Source organism: Scyliorhinus torazame, chromosome 5, assembly GCF_047496885.1.
Source record: "Scyliorhinus torazame isolate Kashiwa2021f chromosome 5, sScyTor2.1, whole genome shotgun sequence".
NCBI classification, from domain to species: domain Eukaryota; kingdom Metazoa; phylum Chordata; class Chondrichthyes; order Carcharhiniformes; family Scyliorhinidae; genus Scyliorhinus; species Scyliorhinus torazame.
The window spans coordinates 142,909,384-142,931,087 of record NC_092711.1 but is presented as its reverse complement, the minus strand read 5'-3'; the positions used below and the strand labels follow the sequence as shown (position 1 = coordinate 142,931,087).

At 47.9% G+C, this 21,704-nt stretch overlaps 1 protein-coding gene and 1 long non-coding RNA gene across 2 annotated transcripts in view; both read left to right on the top strand.

Annotated features, from left to right (window-relative positions):
* Positions 1-21,704, top strand: part of LOC140419927 (uncharacterized) — a 378,337-nt gene that overhangs the window by 22,550 nt on the left and 334,083 nt on the right. The gene's annotated exons all lie outside the window — the stretch shown is intronic.
* On the top strand, positions 596-14,741 carry LOC140419923 (uncharacterized). Its single transcript, XM_072503982.1, has 2 exons — positions 596-685; positions 3,037-14,741. Exon 2 carries the CDS (start codon positions 3,396-3,398, stop codon positions 4,401-4,403), a length of 1,008 nt encoding a protein of 335 aa, XP_072360083.1. The 5' UTR covers positions 596-685; positions 3,037-3,395; the 3' UTR covers positions 4,404-14,741.

The following is a 21,704-nucleotide window of genomic DNA, read 5'->3' as shown; positions in this document are numbered from 1 at the left end:
CTGTGGAATTCACTACCCCAGAGTGTGGTGGAGCTGGGACAGTGAGTACATTTAGGGAGGGGTGAGACAGATTTTTAATCGGGTTGAAGGGTTATACTCGATGGGCCAAATGGCCTAATTCTGCTCCTGTATCTTTTGAACTATTGAAAGGGGGAGACACTGATTTGCTCCCAGATGTTGCCCAGAGGAGGATGTTTTAGTCTGAAACTCATTGTCCAACCTCCACATTGTGACATCACAAAGGAGCTCGTCCTCAAAATCAACCAATAAGAATAAGTCCGCTCCGCGGTGACGTCACTGCCCAACGCGCAGACGCGGCAACCCCGCCCCCCCCCCCCCACCCATTGTTCCCCTTCCCACACATACTCTCCAGAAGAGGTTGTCAGGCAACCGGCTGACAGTTCCGGCCGTCGGTGATCTACCCCTCCCCTGACCCGGGATGCGCATGTCTCAGGGAAGGGGAGGCTGCGCATGTGCAGGGGAGCTCACTTCCGCTGACCTTACTGCTGAGGTGTTGACCAATAGGAAGATTGGAGGACCGGAAGGATTCTGCTGCTCTACCAATCAGAGCTCCTCCATTGTCTCAATGCGGAAGCTGGACGTGGAGGTTTCTGCCCAGCAAAGCTGTTGTTCCTCCAACCCTGAATGAGCTTGAGCTGCACACAGACTCTTGTCTCCAAGATCTGTGAGTAAAACACTTTCTTTTCTCCCTCTTTCCATTTATTGTCTCATTCTGACCTTCAATCGGTAACTTGCAGCAACTGAAGGGTCAGGAAGTGAATCCAGGGAGGGTGCAGATTCTGCAAAGCTTGGCCCAGGTCTCTCTCTCTCTCTTAAAGACATTGACATCCTTTGCTCCCTCAACTTGACACATTTATTTGTCTGGCTAAAAGGATGGTCTCTTTCCTAATGTTCACATTTAAAGGGCTGGTTTCCCCAGGAGATGGCTGACATTAAAGGGAACAGTAAACAGGACAATCAAACCCAACCAATTACTTCCCTGTCAGAATACTCCACCAACAGCAAAGTGATGGAAGAAGTCATTAATAGCACTATCAAGTGGTACTTACTCAGCAAAACCTGCTCACGGGCGTTCAGTTTGGGTCCAACCAGGGTCACTCAGCTCCTGACCTCATTACAGCCTTGGTTCAGTCATGGCCAAAAGACCTGAATGCCAGAGGTGAGGTGAGAGTGACTGCCCTTGGTATCAAGGCAGCATTTGACTGAGTATGGCATCAAGGAGCCCCAGCTAAACTGGAGTCAATGGGAATCGGGGAAAACTCTCCGGTGATTGGAGTCATACCTGGCACAAAGGAAGATGGCTGTGGTGGTTGGAGGTCAATCATCTCAGCTCCAGGAGTTCCTCAGGGCACACTTCTGGGCCCAATCATCTCTAGCTGCTTCATCAATAACCTCCCTTTCATCACAAGGCTAGAAGTGGGAATGTGTGCAGTCATCCACAAAATGTTCAACACCATTCGTGACTCCTCAGATAATGAAGCAGTCCATGTCCAAATGCAGCATGTCCTGCACAGTATCGAGATGTTGGCTGATAAGTGGCAAGTTACATTTGTGCTACACAAGTGGCAGGCAATGACCATCTCCTATAAAGGGGGATCTAACCACCGCCCCTTGACATTCAGTGGCATTAGCATTGTTGAATCCTCCACGGCCAACATCATGAGGGTTACCATTGATCAGAAACTGAACTGGACTAGCCATATTAATACGGTGGCCATCAAGGCAGGCCAAAGACTACAGTGAATAATGCACCTCCTGACCCCCAAAGCCTGTCCACCATATACAAGGCACAAGTCAGGCGTGTAATAGAATAATTACCACTTGCCTGGTTGAGTGCAGCTCCAATAACACTCAAGATGCTGCTCTACACCATCCCGAACAAAGCAGCCTGCTTGACTGCTCCCCATTCCACGAATATTCAAACACTCCACCACCGACGAACAATGGCAACCGTGTATACCATCTACAATGTGCACTGCAGTAACTCACAAAGCTTCCTCCGACAGCACCTTCCAAACCCACAACCATTACTATCTAGAAGGACAAGAGCAGCAGATAGTTGGGAATCCCACTACCAAGTCACTCAACAGACAGACTTGGAAATATATCGCCCTTCCTTCATTGTTGCTGGGGCAACATCCTGGAACACCTTCCCTGACAGCACAGGGGATGTACCTACAACTGAAGGACTGCAGCGGTTCAAGAAGGCAACTCATCACCACCTTCTGAAGGGCAACTAGGGATGGGCAATAAATGCTGGCTGAACCAGCGACGCTCACATCCTGTAAATTAATTTAAATTTTTTTTATATCGGATAGAGATACATCTAGTGTTGTATGGAATGTATTAGATATATTATTGATGGTTCTGGCATGAAATACATGTATTATTAGTTCTACCTACAGTGTATATTTCCAGTCATACAGTCATTGCAGCACTGACAGAATCCATTTGGGAACTCAAGTCAATGCTGACTCTCTGTACGGCAATCCAGTCAGTCCCATTCCCCCTCGATATCCCTGTTCCCCTGAAAGCTTATTTTCTTCATATATTATTGATCATCTCGACTTCCACCACGCTTGTGGGCAGTGAGTTCCCTGTCGTGACCACTCCATGACTAAATAAAGTTCTTCCTCAGAATTTTCCTATCTCTAATCAATAAATGTATGGAGTATGTAGATTCTGTACTCTTGTACAGGTTTTAGTGAATTTAGATTTGTTGATCAGCACCTTCAGGAAAATTGGGAGGGAAAGTAAGTGAATATAGATCTCTCTGTCCAGGGCAGGAAGCAGTGAGCTTGAATTTGTCAATCAGCCTGAATCAGCTACCTTCAGGAGAATTGGGAGGGGGAACATTAGATACAGCAGAGTGAGAATGGAGGGAGTGTGTGGGATTGAGATTTAGAGCATTTCAGGGAAAGAGAGAGGAAAGCATGTTCGATAGAAACTAGAATTGTCTGTTCTGAGTTTCTATCCTGTACTAACAATGATTACTATTGTAAAATCTGTTTGCAGGAAGTTCAAACAAGAGGAGTTTGAGGCTGAGATCTCAAACTAAATATCACGTCAAGAACTGACTGAGTCACTCAATTCTTGGGATCATTGGCCTTTGAATCTAGAAGGAGAAATGTTTGTCTTTTCTGTCTGTTTCAAGAGATTTTAAACATCAGTGTGTCTGGAAAAGCACTGAGACACACACACACACCCGTGTGAGACTGTTACAGAGCACTGACTGTGGGAAGAGCTTTAACCGGCGACACAGCCTGAAAAAATACTACACCATTCACAGCAGGGAGAGACTGTATAGGTGTTCTGTGTGTGGACGAGGCTTCAACTGACTGTCCAAATCGGTGAGACGCAAGAGCACCCGGACCATGGAGAAACCATGGAAATGTGAGGATTATGGGAAGGGGTTCAAAGGCCCGTACGGGTTGGAAAAGCATCAACGCAGTCACACTGGAGAGAGGCCGTTCACCTGCTCTCAGTGTGAAAAGGGATTCACTAACATTAGCAACCTGCGGAGACACGAACGAGTTCACACTGGAGAGAGGCCTTTCACCTGCCCTCAGTGTGTAAAGAAATTCAATGATATTGGCAACCTGCGGAAACACGAACGAGTTCACACTGGGGAGAGGCCTTTCACCTGCTCTCAGTGTGAAAAGAGATTCAATGACATTGGCAACCTGCGGAAACACGAACGAGTTCACACTGGGGAGAGGCCTTTCACCTGCTCTCAGTGTGAAAAGGGATTCACTAACATTAGCAACCTGTGGAGACACGAACGAGTTCACACTGGAGAGAGGCCTTTCACCTGCTTTCAGTGTGAAAAGAGATTCAATGACATTGGCAACCTGCGGCAACACGAACGAGTTCACACTGGGGAGAGGCCTTTCACCTGCTTTCAGTGTGAAAAGCGATTCAATGACATTGGCAACCTGCGGAAACACGAACGAGTTCACACTGGAGAGAGGCCTTTCACCTGCTCTCAGTGTGAAAAGGGATTCACTGACATTAGCAGCCTGCGGAAACACGAACGAGTTCACACTGGGGAGAGGCCGTTCACTTGCACTGTGTGTGATAAGGGATTTGCTCAATTATCCAGCCTGCTGAAACACTATGTCACTCACACCAAGAGCGGGCCCTTTAAATGCTCTGACTGCTGGAGGGGTTTCAAAAGCTCTCCGCTACTGATGTCCCACCAGCGCGTTCACACTGAGGAGAGACCGTTCAGCTGCTCTCACTGCACAAAGCGCTTTAGAACCTCATCCAACCTGATGAAACACGAGCGAGGTCACACCGGGGAGAGCCCGTTCACCTCTCCGACTGGGAAAAGATTCACTCGGTCATCACTTGCTGAGCCACAATGTCACTCACACCAATGAGAGACCCTTTAAATGCTCCGACTGTGGGAGTGGGTTTAAAAGCTCTCAGGTACTGATGGAACACCAGCGCATTCACACTGAGGAGAAACTTCAGCTGCTCTCACTGCACAAAGAGATTTCAAAGATCATCCACATTGCGGAGACACCAGCGAGTTCACGCTGGAAAGAAGACATTCACCTGCTCTCACTGTGGGGAGGGATTCACTCAGTCGTCCAACAGGCTGAGACACCAAAGGGTTCACAAGTGATGACGGGTTGGATTCTGCAGTTATTCCTGCTGTTCATCACATCCAGGACTGAACCTGGAGTGGGTGGATGGGTTTGTCTCCTCGTCAACTCCTGGTGCTCGGATGTGGCGACCTTGGTGAACTACTGCTGCCCGGACCTGGAATACCCGACTGTGAAGTACCGTCCATACTACCTTCCACGGAGTTCACCTCTGCCATCATCACAGCGGTCTGCATCCCACCCCAGGCGGAAGTGAAGACGCCGCTTGAAATAACAATGAAGCAGAATACCCGGAGGCCTTGTTCATCGTGGCCGGGGACTTCAACCAGGCCAACCTCGAGTGTACTGCCAAAATTCCACCAACACATCTCCTGTCCCGACAGGGACCCCAACATCCTTTAACAAATAAATAATATATTAACTAAACGGCAACTGCCAACAACAAAATAATAACTCTCCAAGACAATAAAGTCCCACACGCCAGTATAAATAACTAATATACAAACAACTATAGGAAACCCCTGAGGGCCCGCATGCCCCCCCCCCGGGTTGCTGCTGCTACCTTCTCCATTTCCCTTATCGTTCTGCGAGGTAGTCAAGGAACGGTTGCCACCGCCTGGTGAACCCTTGAGCCGAACCTCTTAGTGCGTACTTTATCCGCTCCAATTTTATAAACCCTGCCATGTCGTTTATCCAGGCCTCCACGCCCGGGGGTTTCGCTTCTTTCCACATAAGTAGAATCCTTCGCCGGGCTACTAGGGACGCAAAGGCCAAAACATCGGCCTCTCTCGCCTCCTGCACTCCCGGCTCATCTGCAACCCCAAATATAGCCAACCCCCAGCCTGGTTCGACCCGGATCCCCACCACCTTTGAAATCACTTTTGCCACACCCACCCAGAACCCATGCAATACCGGACATGACCAAAACATGTGGGTGTGGTTAGCCGGGCTTCCCGCGCATGTCCCGCACCTATCCTCCACTCCAAAAAATCTACTCAGCCTTGCTCCCGTCATATGCGCCCTGTGTAGAACCTTGAATTGGATCAGGCTAAGCCTGGCACACGAGGACGAGGAATTTACCCTACTTAGGGCATCTGCCCACAGCCCCTCCTCAATCTCTTCCCCCAGCTCCTCCTCCCATTTTCCCTTCAGCTCCTCTACCATCGTCTCCCCCTCCTCTCTCATTTCCCGATATACATCTGACACCCTACCATCCCCCACCCATGCCCCCAAAATCACTCTGTCCTGGATCTCTTGCGCCGGGAGCGGGAATTCCCTCACCTGTTGCCTCGCAAATGCCCTCACGTGCATATAGCGAAATGCATTCCCAGGTGGCAACCCATATTTTTCTGTCAGTGCTCCCAGACTCGCGAACGTCCCGTCTAAGAACAAGTCCTTCAATTTCGCAATTCCTGCTCGCTGCCAAGATTTAAATCCCCCATCTATCCTTTCCGGGATGAACCTATGGTTGTTCCTTATCGGGGACCACACTGAGGCACCCGTCACTCCCTTATGTCGTCTCCACTGCCCCCAAACTTTCAGTGTTGCCGCCACCACTGGACTTGTGGTGTACTTTTTCGGGGAGAACGGTAAAGGCGCCGTCGCTAATGCTTGCAGGCAGGTTCCCCTACAGGACGCCATCTCTAGTCTTTTCCACGCCGCTCCCTCCCCTTCCCCCATCCACTTGCATACCATTGATATATTGGCGGCCCAATAATAGTCACTTAAGCTCGGCAGTGCCAGTCCCCCCCCCCCCCTATCCCTGCTATGCTGCAGAAACCCCCTCTTCACTCTTGGGGTCTTCCCAGCCCACACAAAGCTCATAACGCTCTTATCCACTTTATTGAAAACAGCCTGGGTAATCATCACAGGGAGGCACTGGAACACAAAAAGAAATCGCGGAAGGACCACCATTTTGACCGCCTGCACCCTGCCCGCCAGTGACAGGGGCACCATGTCCCATCTCCTAAAATCCTCTTCCATCTGCTCCACCAATCTTCCTAAATTAAGCTTATGCAAGGTTCCCCAGTTCCTGGCTATCTGGATCCCTAGGTACCAAAAATCCCTTGTTACTCTCCTCAGCGGCAAATCATCTATTCCCCTGCTCTGTTCCCCAGGGTGCATCACAAACAGCTCACTCTTCCCCATATTCAGTTTATATCCCGAAAATTCCCCAAACTCCCTGAGTGTCTGCATTATCTCGGGCATCCCCTCCACTGGGTCCGCCACATACAACAACAAGTCATCCGTGTATAATGACACCCGGTGCTCTTCTCCTCCCCTAAGTACTCCCCTCCACTTCCTAGAGCCCCTCAGCGCTATGGCCAGTGGCTCAATTGCCAACGCAAACAGTATCGGGGACAGGGGACACCCCTGTCTTGTCCCTCTATATAGACGGAAATAGTCAGATCTTTGCCTGTTTGTGATCACACTTGCCACCGGGGCCCTATATAAAAGCTGAACACATCCAATAAACCCCTCTCCAAATCTCCTCAACACTTCACACAGGTAATCCCACTCCACTCTATCAAATGCTTTCTCAACGTCCATCGCCACCACTATCTCCGCCTCTCCCTCAGGCGGGGACATCATCATCACACCTAGCAGCCTCCGTATATTAGTGTTCAACTGTCTCCCCTTAACAAACCCAGTTTGATCCTCGTGAACCACCCCTGGAACATAATCCTCGATCCTCGTCGCCATCACCTTGGCCAAGAGCTTGGCATCTACATTCAGAAGGGAGATAAGCCTGTAAGACCCGCACTGCAGCGGGTCTTTGTCCCTCTTCAGGAGCAACGATATCGTCGCCTCCGACATCGTCGGGGGCAACGTCCTTCCTTCCCTGGCCTCGTTAAAGGTTCTCGTCAGAAGCGGGGCTAGTAGGTCCATGCACTGCCTATAAAATTCCACCGGGTACCCATCTGGTCCTGGGGCCTTCCCTGCCTGCATGCTCCCAATCCCTTTTACCACCTCCTCCACCTCAATCTGTGCTCCCAATCCTGTCCTCTCCTGCTCCTCCACCTTCGGGAATTCCAGCTGATCCAGGAAGTGCATCATTCCCTCCTTCCCTTCCGGGGGTTGAGCCTTATACAGCCTCTCATAAAATGCCTTAAACACCCCGTTCACCCTCTCTGCTCCCCGTTCCATCTCACCCTCCTCGTCCCTCACCCCACCTATCTCCCTCGCCGCCCCTCTCTTCCTCAGTTGTTGGGCCAGTAACCGGCTCGCCTTCTCTCCGTACTCGTACTGTACTCCCTGTGCCTTCCTCCATTGTGCCTCTGCCCAGGCTGTGGTCAGCAATTCAAATTCCGTATGCAACCTTCGTCTTTCCCTGTACAGTCCCTCATCCGGAGCCTCTGCATATTGCCTAACCACCCTCAAAATTTCTCTCAACAATCGCTCCCTCTCTTTACTCTCTTGTTTCCCCTTATGGGCCTTTATGGAAATCAGTTCCCCTCTGACCACTGCCTTCAGTGCCTCCCAGACCACTCCCACCTGAACCTCTCCATCATCGTTAATCTCCAGGTACCTTTCGATACATCCCCTCACCCTTACACACACCCCCTCATCCGCCAGCAGTCCCATATCTAATCTCCAGAGTGGGTGCCGTTCCTTTTCCTCTCCTACCAGATCTACCCAATGTGGGGCATGGTCCGAGATGGCTTTGGACGAATACTCCGTCCCTGTCACCTTCGGGATCGGTGCCCTTCCCAGGACAAAGAAGTCTATCCGAGAATACACCTTGTGGACATGGGAGAAGAAGGAAAACTCCCTACTCCTGGGCCTAGTGAATCTCCAGGGGTCTACTCCTCCCATCTGCTCCATGAAGTCCTTAAGCACCTTGGCCGCTGCCGGCCTCCTCCCGGTCCTAGACCTGGACCCGTCCAGCCCTGGATCCTGCACTGTGTTGAAATCTCCCCCCATTACCAACTTTCCCGCCTCCAGGTCCGGGATACGTCCCAGCATACGCTTCATGAAGTTTGCATCATCCCAGTTCGGGGCATATACGTTTACCAGAACCACCGCTTCCCCTTGTAATCTGCCACTCACCATCGCGTATCTACCCCCACTGTCCGCTACTATGGTCCTCGCCTCAAATACTACCCGTTTCCCCACTAATATAGCCGCCCCTCTATTTTTCGCATCCAAGCCCGAATGAAATACCTGTCCCACCCATCCTTTTCGTAATCTGACCTGATCCGCCAGTTTCAGATGCGTCTCCTGTAGCATGACCACATCTGCCTTTAATTTCTTTAGGTGCGCGAGTACCCTTGCCCTCTTAATCGGCCCATTCAGCCCTCACATTCCACGTGATCAACCGGGTCGGGGGGCTCTTTACACCCCCCCCCATGTCGACTAGCCATCCCCTTTTTTAGACCAGCTCCTCACCCGGTTCCCACGCTCCCGTTTGTCCCCCTGACGGTGTCCTCCCGTCCCGACCACCCCGCCCCATAACAGCTCTCCCTTTCCCTTAGCAGCAGCAACCCAGTTAACCCACCCCCCGCTAGATCCCTTTCTAGCGTAATTGCTCCCCCCATGTTACTCCCAGAAGTCAGCAAACTCTGGCTGACCGCGGCTTCCCCCGTTTATCCTTGGGGCCCCCCCCCAATGTGTAAGGCCCCCTCCTTCCTGCGCTCCCATTCCCGCCGCAATTACCATAGCGCGGGAACAAAGCCCGCGTTTCCCACTCGGCCCTGCCCCTAATGGCGCAGCTCCCTCTCTCCTTCCCCCTCTCCTTCCCACCGGTGCCCACAGTTCACCATACCCCCCCTAACGAGGGGAATAGAGAAAATTCCCCCCCCCCCCTTTCCCCTTCCCCGTCCCATACAATCCCCCCACTACTTTATTACAGAAACTCTTTCTCTCTCCAGTCTAGTCCAACTTCTCCTCTACAATAAATGTCCACGCCTCTTCTGCCGTCTCGAAGTAGTGATGTTTCCCTTGGTGTGTAACCCACAGTCTCGCTGGCTGCAGCATTCCAAATTTAACTTTCTTTCTATGTAGCACCGCCTTGGCCCGATTGAAACTCGCCCTCCTTCTCGCCACCTCCGCACTCCAATCCTGGTACACGCGGATCACCGCATTCTCCCACCTGCATCTCCGTGTCTTTTTCGCCCATCTCAGGACCATCTCCCTGTCCTTATAGCGGTGAAACCTCACCACTATGGCTCGAGGTATTTCTCCTGCCTTTGGTCTTCGCGCAAGGACTCGATATGCTCCCTCCACTTCCAAGGGGCGGGTCGGGTCCTCCGGTCCCATTAACGAGTGAAGCAATGTGCTCACATATGCCCCGACGTCCGCCCCCTCTGCACCTTCGGGAAGACCCAAAACTCTTAAGTTCTTCCTCCTCGAGTTATTCTCCAGGGCTTCCAGCCTCTCCACACACCTTTTATGCAGTACCTCGTGCGTCTCTGTCTTCGCCACCAGGCCCTGTATTTCATCCTCATTCTCAGCAGCCTTTGCCTTCACATCACGAAGCTCCAACTCCTGGGTCTTCTGTGCCTCCTTTAACCCCTCAATCGCCTGTAGCATCGGGGCCAACACTTCCTTCTTCAGCTCCTCCACACAGCGCTGCAGGAACTCTTGCTGTTCCGGGCCCCACACCGAACGGCCTCCTTCCGCCGCCATCTTGCTTCGTGCTTCCCTTCCTTGCTGCTGCTCCTGAGGATCCTCTGCAATCCAGCCACTACTCTCTTCTTTCTCCATATATATCCGGGGGGATTCCCTTCTATTTCACCGCACAATGGTTTTAGCCGTCAAAAATTGCCGTTGGGGTTCCTAATAAGAGCCCAAAAGTCCGTTCCAACGGGAGGCGCCGAAACGTGCGACTCAGCTGGTCATCGCCGCACCCGGAAGTCGAGCCCCAACATCCTTGACCACTGCTGCACAAACATCAAGGGCGCCTGATGATCCATCCCCTGACTGCACTTTGGAAAGTTGAACCACAAGACGGTGCTCCTTCTCCCGGCACACAAGCAGAAACTTAAGCTGGAGAATTTGGTAATGAAGGTTGTGCAATGCTGGTCCGAGGCAACAGAAGAGCTACACGACTGGCCCATATTCAAGAACTCGGCAGTAAACCTAAATGAGTATGCCAGCACCATCACAGACTTCATCAGCAAGTGTGTAGAAGATTGTGTGTCAAAGAAGGTAGTACGTACGTTACCCAACCAGAAACCATGGTTTAATCGGCAGATTCACTCCCGACTAAAGGCCACGTCTGAGGCGTTCAAGTCAGGCAACCGTGACCTATACAAAAAAATCTAGGTACAACCTCTGCAAAGCCAACAGGGATGCCAAGAGACAACAGAAGTTGTCCAGACTAAGCTAGAATCATGGACTCTCATCGATTGTGGCAAGGCTTAAACAACATAATGCGCTAAAAAGCAAAGCCAAGTAGAATCTTTAGCAACAGCGCACCCCTTCCTGACAAACTGAATGCATTCTATGCTTAGTTCGAGCAGGAAACCAACAAACCTTTGTCATCTGCCCCAGCAGCCTTGGGCACACCCATACCCACTGTCCCAGCCTCCGAAGTCAAATTGGCCTTCTTGAAAGTGAACTCTCGGAAAGCGGCGGGTCCGGACGGGAGTCCCTGCCATGCACCCAGATCCTGCGCGAGCCAACTGGCGGGTATGTTCGCGGACATCCTCAACCTCTGCAAAGAAGAACCAGGCAACGTGCCTCAATGAATACCATCCGGTGGCCATGACATCGATCATTATGAAATGCTTAGACCACAGCTGGAGTAATGTGTGCAGTTTTACTCCCCTTACCTTAGGAAAGGTATTGCCACAGAGGAAACCAACAAAGTTTCAACAGACTTGTTCCAGGTTTGGCAGGACTGTCCCAGGAAGAGAGATTGGGGAAACTAGGCCTCTTTTCTCTAGAGTTCCAAGGAATGAGAGAGGATTTCTTTGAAACTTACAAAATCCATAAAGGAATAGACCGGGTGGGTGCAGCTGAGATGTTTCCCCGAGTTGGAGAATCTGGAACCAGGGGACACAATTTCAAAATAAGGGGGCACTCACTTAGGACCGGTCTCGGAGGAGACATTTCTTTACTCAGAGGGTTGTGAATCTTTGGAATTCTCTACCCCAGAGGGCTGTGGGAGCTCAGTCACTGAGTGTGTTTAAAGCAGAGACTAACAAGAGTTCTTTTTCTTTGTTTAACAAAAAAAAAAATATCTGATTAAGGGGCAGCAATGTAGCGTGGCCAATTCACCAATGCTACACATCAAGTTCGGTTGTGGATCTGAGAACCACAAGGCACTCGGAGAATGTGCATACTCCACATGGACAGTGACCCGGGGCCAGGATCGAACTCAGGTTCTTGGTGCCATGAGGCAACAGTGTTAACCACCGTGCCACCCAACTGACAGATTTCTAAATATCAATAACACAAATGGATATGGAGATAGTGTGGGGAAAAAGACATTGAATCATAGAATCATAGAATTTACAGTGCAGAAGGAGGCCATTCGGCCCATTGAATCTGCACCTACCCTTGGAAAGAGCACCCTACCTAAGTCCACACCCCCACCGTATCCCGTAACCCAACCCAACCTTTTTGGACACAGGGCAATTTAGCATGGCCAATCCACCTAACCTGCACATCTTTGGACTGTGGGACGAAACCAGAGCCCCTAATTAGGAGCAGGAGTAGGCCACTCGGCCCCTCGAGCCTGCCCCACCATTTAATAAGTTGATCTGATTGTAACCTCAACTCCACATTCCCCCCGATAACCTTTCACCCCCTTGCTTATCAAGAATCTATTCAACTCAGTCTTCAAAATATTCAAAGACTCTGCTTCCACTGCCCTTTGAGGAAGAGAGTTCCAAAGACTCTCAACCCTGAGAGAAAAAAGTTCTCTGCCTTAAATGGGCAAGTTGTTACTTTTAAAGTGACTCCAATTTCTAGATTTTCCCACAAGAGGAAACATCCTTTCCACATTCACCCCGTCAACGCCCTCAGGACCTTATACGGTTCAATCAAGTCATTAAACTCCCTCGGACACAAGCCCAGCCTGTCCAATCATTCATCATAAGAGCAGCCTCCAATTCCAGGTATGAGTCCAGTAAACCTTCTCTGAACTGTTTCCAACACATTTACATCATTCCTTAAATGAGAGCAATACTGTACACAGTGCTCCAGATGTGGTCTCGCCAATGTCCTGTATAACAAGCATAACCTCCCTACTTTTGTATGCAATTCCCTTTTTGTGACTCATGATCTTGGACACCCAGATCCCTCTGAATCTCAGAGCTCTACAATCTCTCACTATTCAGATCAGAAACGTTTTTATTCTTCTGGCAACATGAACAATTTCTCATTTTCTCACATTATTCTCCATTTGGCAGATCTTTTCCCACTCACGTAACCTATCTCTATCCATTGTTGTCTACTTATGTCCTCTTCACAATTTACTTTCCTACCTATCTTTATACCTTCGGAGCGTCGGAGCAGGAGTTGGCCATTCAGCCCATCGAGTCTGCGCCGCCATTCAATACGATCATGGCTCATCCACTTCACGGTAGCACAGTAGTTAGCACGGTTGCTTCACAGCTCCAGGGTCCCAGGTTCGATTCCCGGCTTGGGTCACTGTCTGTGCGGAGTTTGCACTTTCTCCGTGTCTGCGTGGGTTTCCTCCGGGTGCTCCGGTTTCCTCCCACAGTCCAAAGATGTGCGGGTTAGGTGGATTGGCCATGCTAAACTGCCCATAGTGTCCAAAATTGCCCTTAGTGTAGGGTGGGGTTACTGGGTTATGGGGATAGGGTGGAGGTGTGGACCTTGGGTAGGGTGCTCTTTCCGGGAGCCGGTGCAGACTCGATGGGCCGAATGGCCTCCTTCTGCACTGTAAATTCTATGATAATTCTATGTTATCACATCCTTTATAATAGATTGTAGCATTTTCCCTCCTACTGACGTCAGGCTAATGGGTCTCTGGTTCCCCATTTTCTCTCTCTCTCTTTAAATATTGGGGTTACATTTACCACCTTCCAATCTGCAGGAACCATTCCAGAATCTATCGAATTTTGAAAGATGATCACCAATGTATCCACTATCTCTACAGCCGCCTCTTTCAACACTCTGGGATGTAGAGCAGCAGCTTTGGGGATTTATTAACTTTCAACCACATTAATTTCTCCAGTACTAGTTTTTCACTAATACTAATCTCTTTCAGTTCCTCGTGCTCACTGGTCCCTTGGTTCTCTTGTGTTTTTGGAATGATTTCTGTATCCTCCTCCATGAGACAGACACACATTGTTTAGTTTCTCTGTCATTTCCTTATTCTCCATTATAAACTCTCCTGTCTCTGCCTGGAATGGACCCACATTGGTCTTTGCGAATCTTTTCCTTTTCACATTTTGCAGGAACTTTTCCAGCCGTTTTTTTATGTTTCTAGCCAGTTTGCTCTCGTGTTCTATTTTCTCTTTATGAGTTTCTTGATCCTCCTTTGCTGAATTCTAAAACAAGTTTCCAATCCTCGGGGTTACACTTATTTTGGCAACTATATGAGTGATAAGATCTTTTATTTAATCTTCAAAAATGAGCCCAAGATCTGGTTGATTGGAGGTGTCCAAAAATACAACTTTATTGCTAATTATCCACCTTGATTCTCTTACATAAAAATAAATCAAAATTCAGATCAAATAATACATCAAAACATAATAAAGAGAGTTAAACAAAGACATAAGAAAATATTAGGAAATGAATCGATGGTTCAGAATTTCTTAAAGCATGAATACAGAATAAACTTTAGTCATGAAACTTTATTCTTAAATAAATTCTTATCAATGGTCTAACCCCTTATTGGTTTCAAGTTCTCAGCTGAGGCTTCCTGATTTTATTCAAAAAATTCTGTCACTTGGAGCATGATTAGTTATCCAGGCATTGGTCATTACTTAAGATTCATTAATGTCTATCAAATTAATTAAATGTCTACATGCTCCCGCCACGTGTACCAATCCTCTGAAGATAAAGCGTTCTGCATCAACCTTGCTTGTTGCTAAGGCTTTGCTACATTTTCTAAATGTTTCTGTTGCTAAGGCTGCAATACTTTTTCATTACTAGATGTATTTGTAGAACAATAAATCTGTAATCTATCAATGAGCCTCTTCCTTTGACCTAATGGAATCTTTAATTTTTCTTGTTAGCCACGGTTGCGTCACTTTTCCTGTTGGATTTTGTTTCTTAAAGGAATCTATATTTTATGTAAATATGTGATAATTCCTTAAATGCGACTGCCTGTGTATCATTACACATTTTATTGTAAGTTCCCAATCAACTTGCCCCTCATAGCTTGACAGTTTCCTTCTGAGACAGAACCATGTAACCACCAAAGCCTATCTTCAGCTAAATCTGCATTCTTTGGGGTTCCAAACAGAAACAGGAACTATCTGTCATCTACCTTCCAAACACCCTTTCACTCTGTGATCCTTGTGAAATTTGAAGCCAAGTATTTGCCACAAGGCTCAAGAGCATCAGCCCACTGGAGGCAAAGTCGTGAGACCGGCCAGTCCAGCAGAACGAAACCCTCCAACCCTCCCCATTGACCAACTGACTGAATGAACACAATGCAGTCCTGGGTGTAATTGAGAGTAGCAACAATAACAGCAGAATCCAACCCCTGTAATCACTTGTGACCTTGTTGGTGTCTCAGCAGGTACAAGGAAACACAGAATCCCGTCCCACATTGAGTGCAGGTGAATGCTCACTCCCCGGGGTGAACTGGCTGATGTCTCCGCAGGGTGGATAAATGTCTGAATCCCTTCCCACACTGAGAGCAGCTGAATGGCCTCTCCCAGTGTGAATGCGCCAATGAGCTTCCAGTGCAGGTGGGACTTTGAATCCCTTCCCACAGTCCCGGCATTTCCACTGTTTCTCCATGTTTTGGGTCTCCTTGTGTCTCTCAAGGTTAGACAATTAAAGCCTTACTCATACAGAGAACACGTGTACAGTCCCTCCCCACTGTGAAGCTCTGTAACTGGTTGAAGCTCTTTCCACAGTCCGTGCTCTGGAACACTCTCACTCGGGTGTGTGTGTGTCCCAAAGAATCAAGTGACTCTGTCAGATCAAGATGTGATGTTTGGGATTTCTGTCTGTAATTCCTCCTTTTCTAATATCCTGGAAAAACAATTTACAAAATACATCGCTGTCAGTACAGGATAGAAACTCAGAACAGACCATTCTAGTTTCTCTGGAACATTCTTTCCCCTCTCATTCCCCAAAAGCTGTAAATCTCCATCCCACACACTCTCCCTCCATTCTCACCCTGCTGTATCTAATATTCACCCTCCCAATTCTCCTGAACGTGCTGATTCAGGCTGATTGACAGATCCCTGCTCACTACTTCCTGTCCTGGACACAGGGACCATAACAAATAGGAGCTGCAGTCGGCCATTTGGCCCATTGAACTTGCTCAACCCTTTATTTGTCGTATGAGGAACGGTTGAGGACTCTGGGTCTGTACTCGTTGGAGTTTAGAAGGATCGGGGGGGGATCTTATTGAATCTTACAGGATACTGCGAGGCCTGGATAGAGTGGACATGTGGAGGACGTTTCCACTTGTAGGAAAAACTAGAACCAGAGGACACAATCTCAGACTAAAGGGACGATCCTTTAAAACAAATGTGAGGAATTTTTTCAGCCAGAGGGTGGTGAATCTGTGGAATTCTTTGCGCATTTGAGTTTTCCTCATTTGGGAAGGCCCACGTGCCTCGGGCACCAACGACATGGCCGGTAGGGCCAAGCCCCGCCATCAAGGTAGCGGATTTAATTGAACATTACGATCAAGGCCAAATCACTGTGTCTTTAAGACAGAGATAGATAGGTTCTTGATTAATAAGGGGATTTGGGGGTTATGGGGAGAAGGCAGGAGAATGGGGATGAGAAAATATCAGCCATGATTGAATGGCGGAGCAGACTCGATGGGCCGAGTGGACTAATTTGGTTCCTATGTCTTATTAGTGTCACAAGTAGGCTGACATTAACGCTGCAATGACGTTTCTGTGAAAATTAAGTCTGAACCTATCCAACCTTGGCTCCCTTACACAATTGAAATCCACACCACTCCCTCCCATAATGAGCTGGTGAGAATCCAAATCCTAGATTTGACCATTTTGAAGGCAGTGCTGGATAGATTCTTGATTAGCAAGGGAGTGAAAGGTTATCGGGGGGTCGGTGGGAATGTGGAGTTGAGGTTACAATCAGATCAGCTGTGAACTTATTGAGGGGAGCCTGCTCCACAGTTTGGTTGTGGGATGCAGAATGTATTTATCCCATAACCCGACTCATTCCACTTCCCTTTCTCTTTCCTTTTTTTTTGGAGGTCATATTTGGCCGATCCCACATGCTATTTACACTTCTGAACCTTTTGGTGTTTGCTGCTACACGAAATCGGGCTGCCCTAAAATTTGGCCCCTTCAGTGAACCTCTGAGCACCCGGGACAAAACTGAATAGAACCGACCCCTCTAAAATTTGGCCAGTTAAGAGAGCCTCAATCACTGTATAAAGTTGATCTTTTCTCTACACCTTGCTATAGCTGGAATATTATATTCTGCAGTCTCTCCTTCCTTCTCTATGTACGGTATGCATTGTTTGTACAGCATGCAAGAAACAATACTTTTCACTGTATCCTAATACATGTGACAATAATAAATCAAATCAAATCAAAAGAAGTACATCATCATCAAAACATAAACACAAGGACAGGCAAAGAATTATACAGTCAAAAGGAAAGACAATCTGGCGGGTGTCTATTCTGCACTGGTTGCCTGCTCACTTAAGGGATTTGGTTCTTTTACCCTTGGATGTCCTCTCCGGGTCTTCAGAAGATGTCTCTCCCCTGGAAGGTGTTCTAGTCTATTTTGAAGACAGAAGATTAGGAGCAGAAAGGGGTTCTTCAGTAATCTCGGTTTTCGCGGATTGACAAGACGTCGCAGCCACATGATCGGGTAGTATGGATGGTGGTTCATCCTGAGGTAGTTCTAGCACACACGGTACTGGCACATTGATGGGTGTCACTAACAACTGATCTGTGTCGTCTCCACACTCGCTCATCTTCAGTTTGCACAGTGTGGGAGACAGGGCCAGTTTCAGACAACACAGTTACAGGGACCTTCTTCTCGCTGGTGGTGCAGCTGCACACCAAAACCTGCTCTCCTTGTCCAAAAAAGTATCTTTTGGGATTCCCTTCTCTTCAGGTTTGTGACTGCTGATTGTGTTCCACTATCTCGGACGTCTCCAGGGGAAATGTTGATCAGATGTCGTTCTCAGCTTCCTCTTCGGTTGTAGTAAAGCTGGGGAACTCTGCGTGGTCGTGTGTGTGTGTGGTGTTGCGAGACGTCGCCAAGAAACTGTTTAGACGGCAATTTAATGAACCTTGGTCCTTGAAGGTTTTCAGTGCATCTTCAAGGACTGGACAAACCTTTCAGCTGAACCATTTGTGGATGGGTGGTAAGGTGTTGATTTTGTGTGTTGGATACCACTCATCTTTAGATAGTTCTCAAACTCCTGAGCTGTGAATTGTGGACCGTTATCACTCACAATTTGTTCTGGTTTCCCAAATCTGGCGGGAAAATCGCAACGGGATTTTTGATGGTTTGTTCCGCAGTTGTTGATTTCATTAGGGCCTCCTCAGGCCATTTGGAATGTGTATCTATGACAACCATGAACAACCCTCGTATGGCCCTGCAAAGTCAATGTGTAACACCGTGGTTGAGGTCATGGTATAAGCAGGGTTATGAATCAAATTTCTCATGTTGGTTAATTAACCCGAGGAATTATCTTAACTGTGTTACATTCATTGGTCATGGATCCTCCATGATAGCCTCCATCTTGTTCGCTGCCTTCTGTTAGAATGGTGAGCAAATGTGGAGATTCAGCCTCAACATTAATTTGCAGGTAAGCCTGCGATAGGTCAATTTTACTGAATTTCTGTCCTCCTGCTAGGCCGGTGAACAAAACCTCAATCAACAGTAGCAGGTATTGATCCGCACAAAAACCAGATTGATGGTTGTTTTAAAATCTCCGTAAATGCGTATAGTCCCATCCTGCTTCATTACAGGCACAATAGAGGCAGCACAGCCACGAGCGGCGATGAGTTGACTAGTAGTTAATTGATACACTAATCTTCAATTAACACATTTGGTTAATATAAGATCCGATGTTTCAAAAAGACAATTTGTGGAAAACAATAGTTTTCTTTCTTACTAATCTTGAGTGGATTCAGCAATGAGCCTTATTCTTGACGCAGACTTTGACAGAATATGATGTCATGCAGTTTATTAAAATTAGAAAATATTCTCTTAGTTCAGATAATATCTGGTGGCTCTGCTGTTTCTAGGAACATTGCATTTAAATGTTATTTTTTAAAATACACATTCATCTATGTTATCTTCCTTGACCTTGTTATTTATGACAGCGAATACGTTATTAAAGTGATTAATTTAAAAACTAAAATTGATTACCGAAGCCTACAGACAGTTTGCTAAATTACAGCGGTGATTACACTTCATTGGCTGTGAAACATTTTAGGACGTCCTGTGCAAAATTTTAAATTGTCCACGAATTAGATATATTACACTCCATTCCTTTGTCAAGATGATTAATAAAACTTCAATCTTCAATTTCTGTGATACCCATATATTTGACACCATTTTGAAAACTCTTGTGAAAATCCAAACACACTGTGTCCTGAATGATTTGATTAAAAACACAGCGAGTTGTTGTGATTTGGAATGTGCGCCTGAAAACAGCGCAAGAAGCAGTTTCAACTGTTGTCTTTCAAAAGGGAACTGGACAGATTCTTGAACGGACAGTAAAATTGCAGGGTGATGGTTTTAATTGGATAGCTCGGCCAAAGTATGAGCCGGTTGGGCAGAATGGCCTCCTGTGCACTCTGAGCTTCGTGTGCATTTAAACCGAGTAGTAATGAGCTGGAACCCATTTCCTATGAGGCCGGGAGAAGCCTGGATGACAGGATGGTTATAAATGGAATTTGGATCAGTACTTTAGGGAAATAAACCTGCAGGGATATCGGGATAGAACGGGGAAATAGAACTGACTGGTTTGCTCTACACAGAGCCAGCATAGCCTGGTCCCGAGTGGCTCCATTCTCTGCCCTCAAACCTACACACTAAAGAGAGAAATTTCATCAGCTCCAGTCTCTCCAATTGAAAGCAGAAGCGCATCTGAATCCAACCATTGTCATCACTTGTGAACTCGTGGTGTGTCAGCAGGTGGCGTGAGTGAGTCAATCCCTTCCCACACTCAGTGCAGGTGAACAGGCTATCCCCGGTGTAAACTCGCCCGATGTCTCAGAATGCCGGACGACATTTTAAAACTCTTTGCGCAGTGAGAGCAGCTAAACGGTTTGTCCTCGGTGTGAATACGTTGGTGGACCCTCAGAACCGCAGCATTTTTGAAGCCCTTCCCACATTCATTAGTGTGAGTGACCTGGTGTACAAGCAGGCTGGATGACTGAGTGAATCACTGCTTACACATGGAGCAGGTGAATGGCCCCTCCCCAGTGTGAACTTGTTGGTGTCCGCAGGGCCGGTGCATCACTGAATCTCTTCCCACACTCAGAGCAGACGAATGGCCTCCCCCAATGTGTACCCACTGATGTGTCACTAAGTTGGAAGAATTCCTAAATCTCTTCCCACAACTGGAGCAGGTGAATGGCCTCTCACCGGTGTGAACTCGCTTGTGTATCTGTAGATAAGTTGACCGATTGAATTCTTTTCCACACTCAATGCAGGTGAAGAGCCTCTCCCCAGTATGAACTCGTTAGTGTGTCTGTAAGTTCGATGAATGACTGATCCCTTCCCACATTGAGGACAGGTGAACGGCCTTTCCCCAGTGTGACTGCGGCAAAGAATTTCCAGCTTAGATGGGGCTATGAATCCCTTCCCACATAGAGAGCAGGTGAACGGCCTCTCTCCGGTGTGAATGCGACGATGCGTTTCCAGCACAGATGGAGATCTGAAACCCTTCCCAGCCACCACATTTGCACACTTTCTTCATGATGTGGATGCATTTGTGACTCTGCAGGTTGGACAATCAGTTCAAATGTCATCCACACACAGAACACGTGTACGGTCTCTCCCCACTGTGAAGAATGTGATAAATTTCTTCTGCTTTTTAATTAGTTAAAGCTCTTTCCACAGTCAGTGAACTGGAACACTCTCACTCGGGTGTGTGTGTCTTGGTGCTTTTCCAGTCACACTGATGATTAAAATCTTTTGAAGCAGACTGAACAGAAAACATTTCTCCTTCCCGCCTTCAAAGGCTGATGATATTCCGGTCTCAAGGAAATGAGTGAATCTATCAGATCGAGACATGACATTTGAGATTTCTGTCTGTAATTCTTCCTCTTCTAATATCCTGGAAAAAGAATGTACAAAAGTTATCACTTTCAGTACAGGATCGAGATTCAGACAGATATATGTCTATATTACTGGACTAAAACTATAGAATCTACTGCGCAGAAGGAGGCCATTTGGCCCATCGAGTCTGCACCGGTCCTTACATAGAGCACCCTACTCAAGCCCACGTCTCTACCCTGTCCCCGTAACTGTCACCCAGTAACCCCCACTTAATCTTTTTAGACACTAAGGGCAATTTATCATGGCCAATCCACCTAACCCACACGGCAGCATGGTACCACAGTTGTCAGCACAATTGCTTCACCACTCCAGAGTCCCAGGTTTGATTCCTGGCTTGGGTTACTGTCTGTGCAGAGTTTGCATGTTCTCCCCGTGTCTGCGTGGGTTTCCTCCGGGTGCTCCGGTTTCCTCCCGCAGTCCAAAGATGTGCAGGTTAGGTGGATTGGCCATGATAAATTGCCCTTAGTGTCCAAAAAGAGTTGATGCGATTACTGGGTTACGGGGATAGGGTGGAGGAGTGGGCTTAGGTAGGGTCCCCTTTCCAAGGGCCGATGCAGATTCGATGGGCTGAATGGCCTCCTTCTGGACTGTAAATTCTATGATTCTGCATCTTTGGACTGTGGGAGGAAACCGGAGCACCCAGAGGAAACCCACGCAGGAACGGGGAGACTGTATGGACTC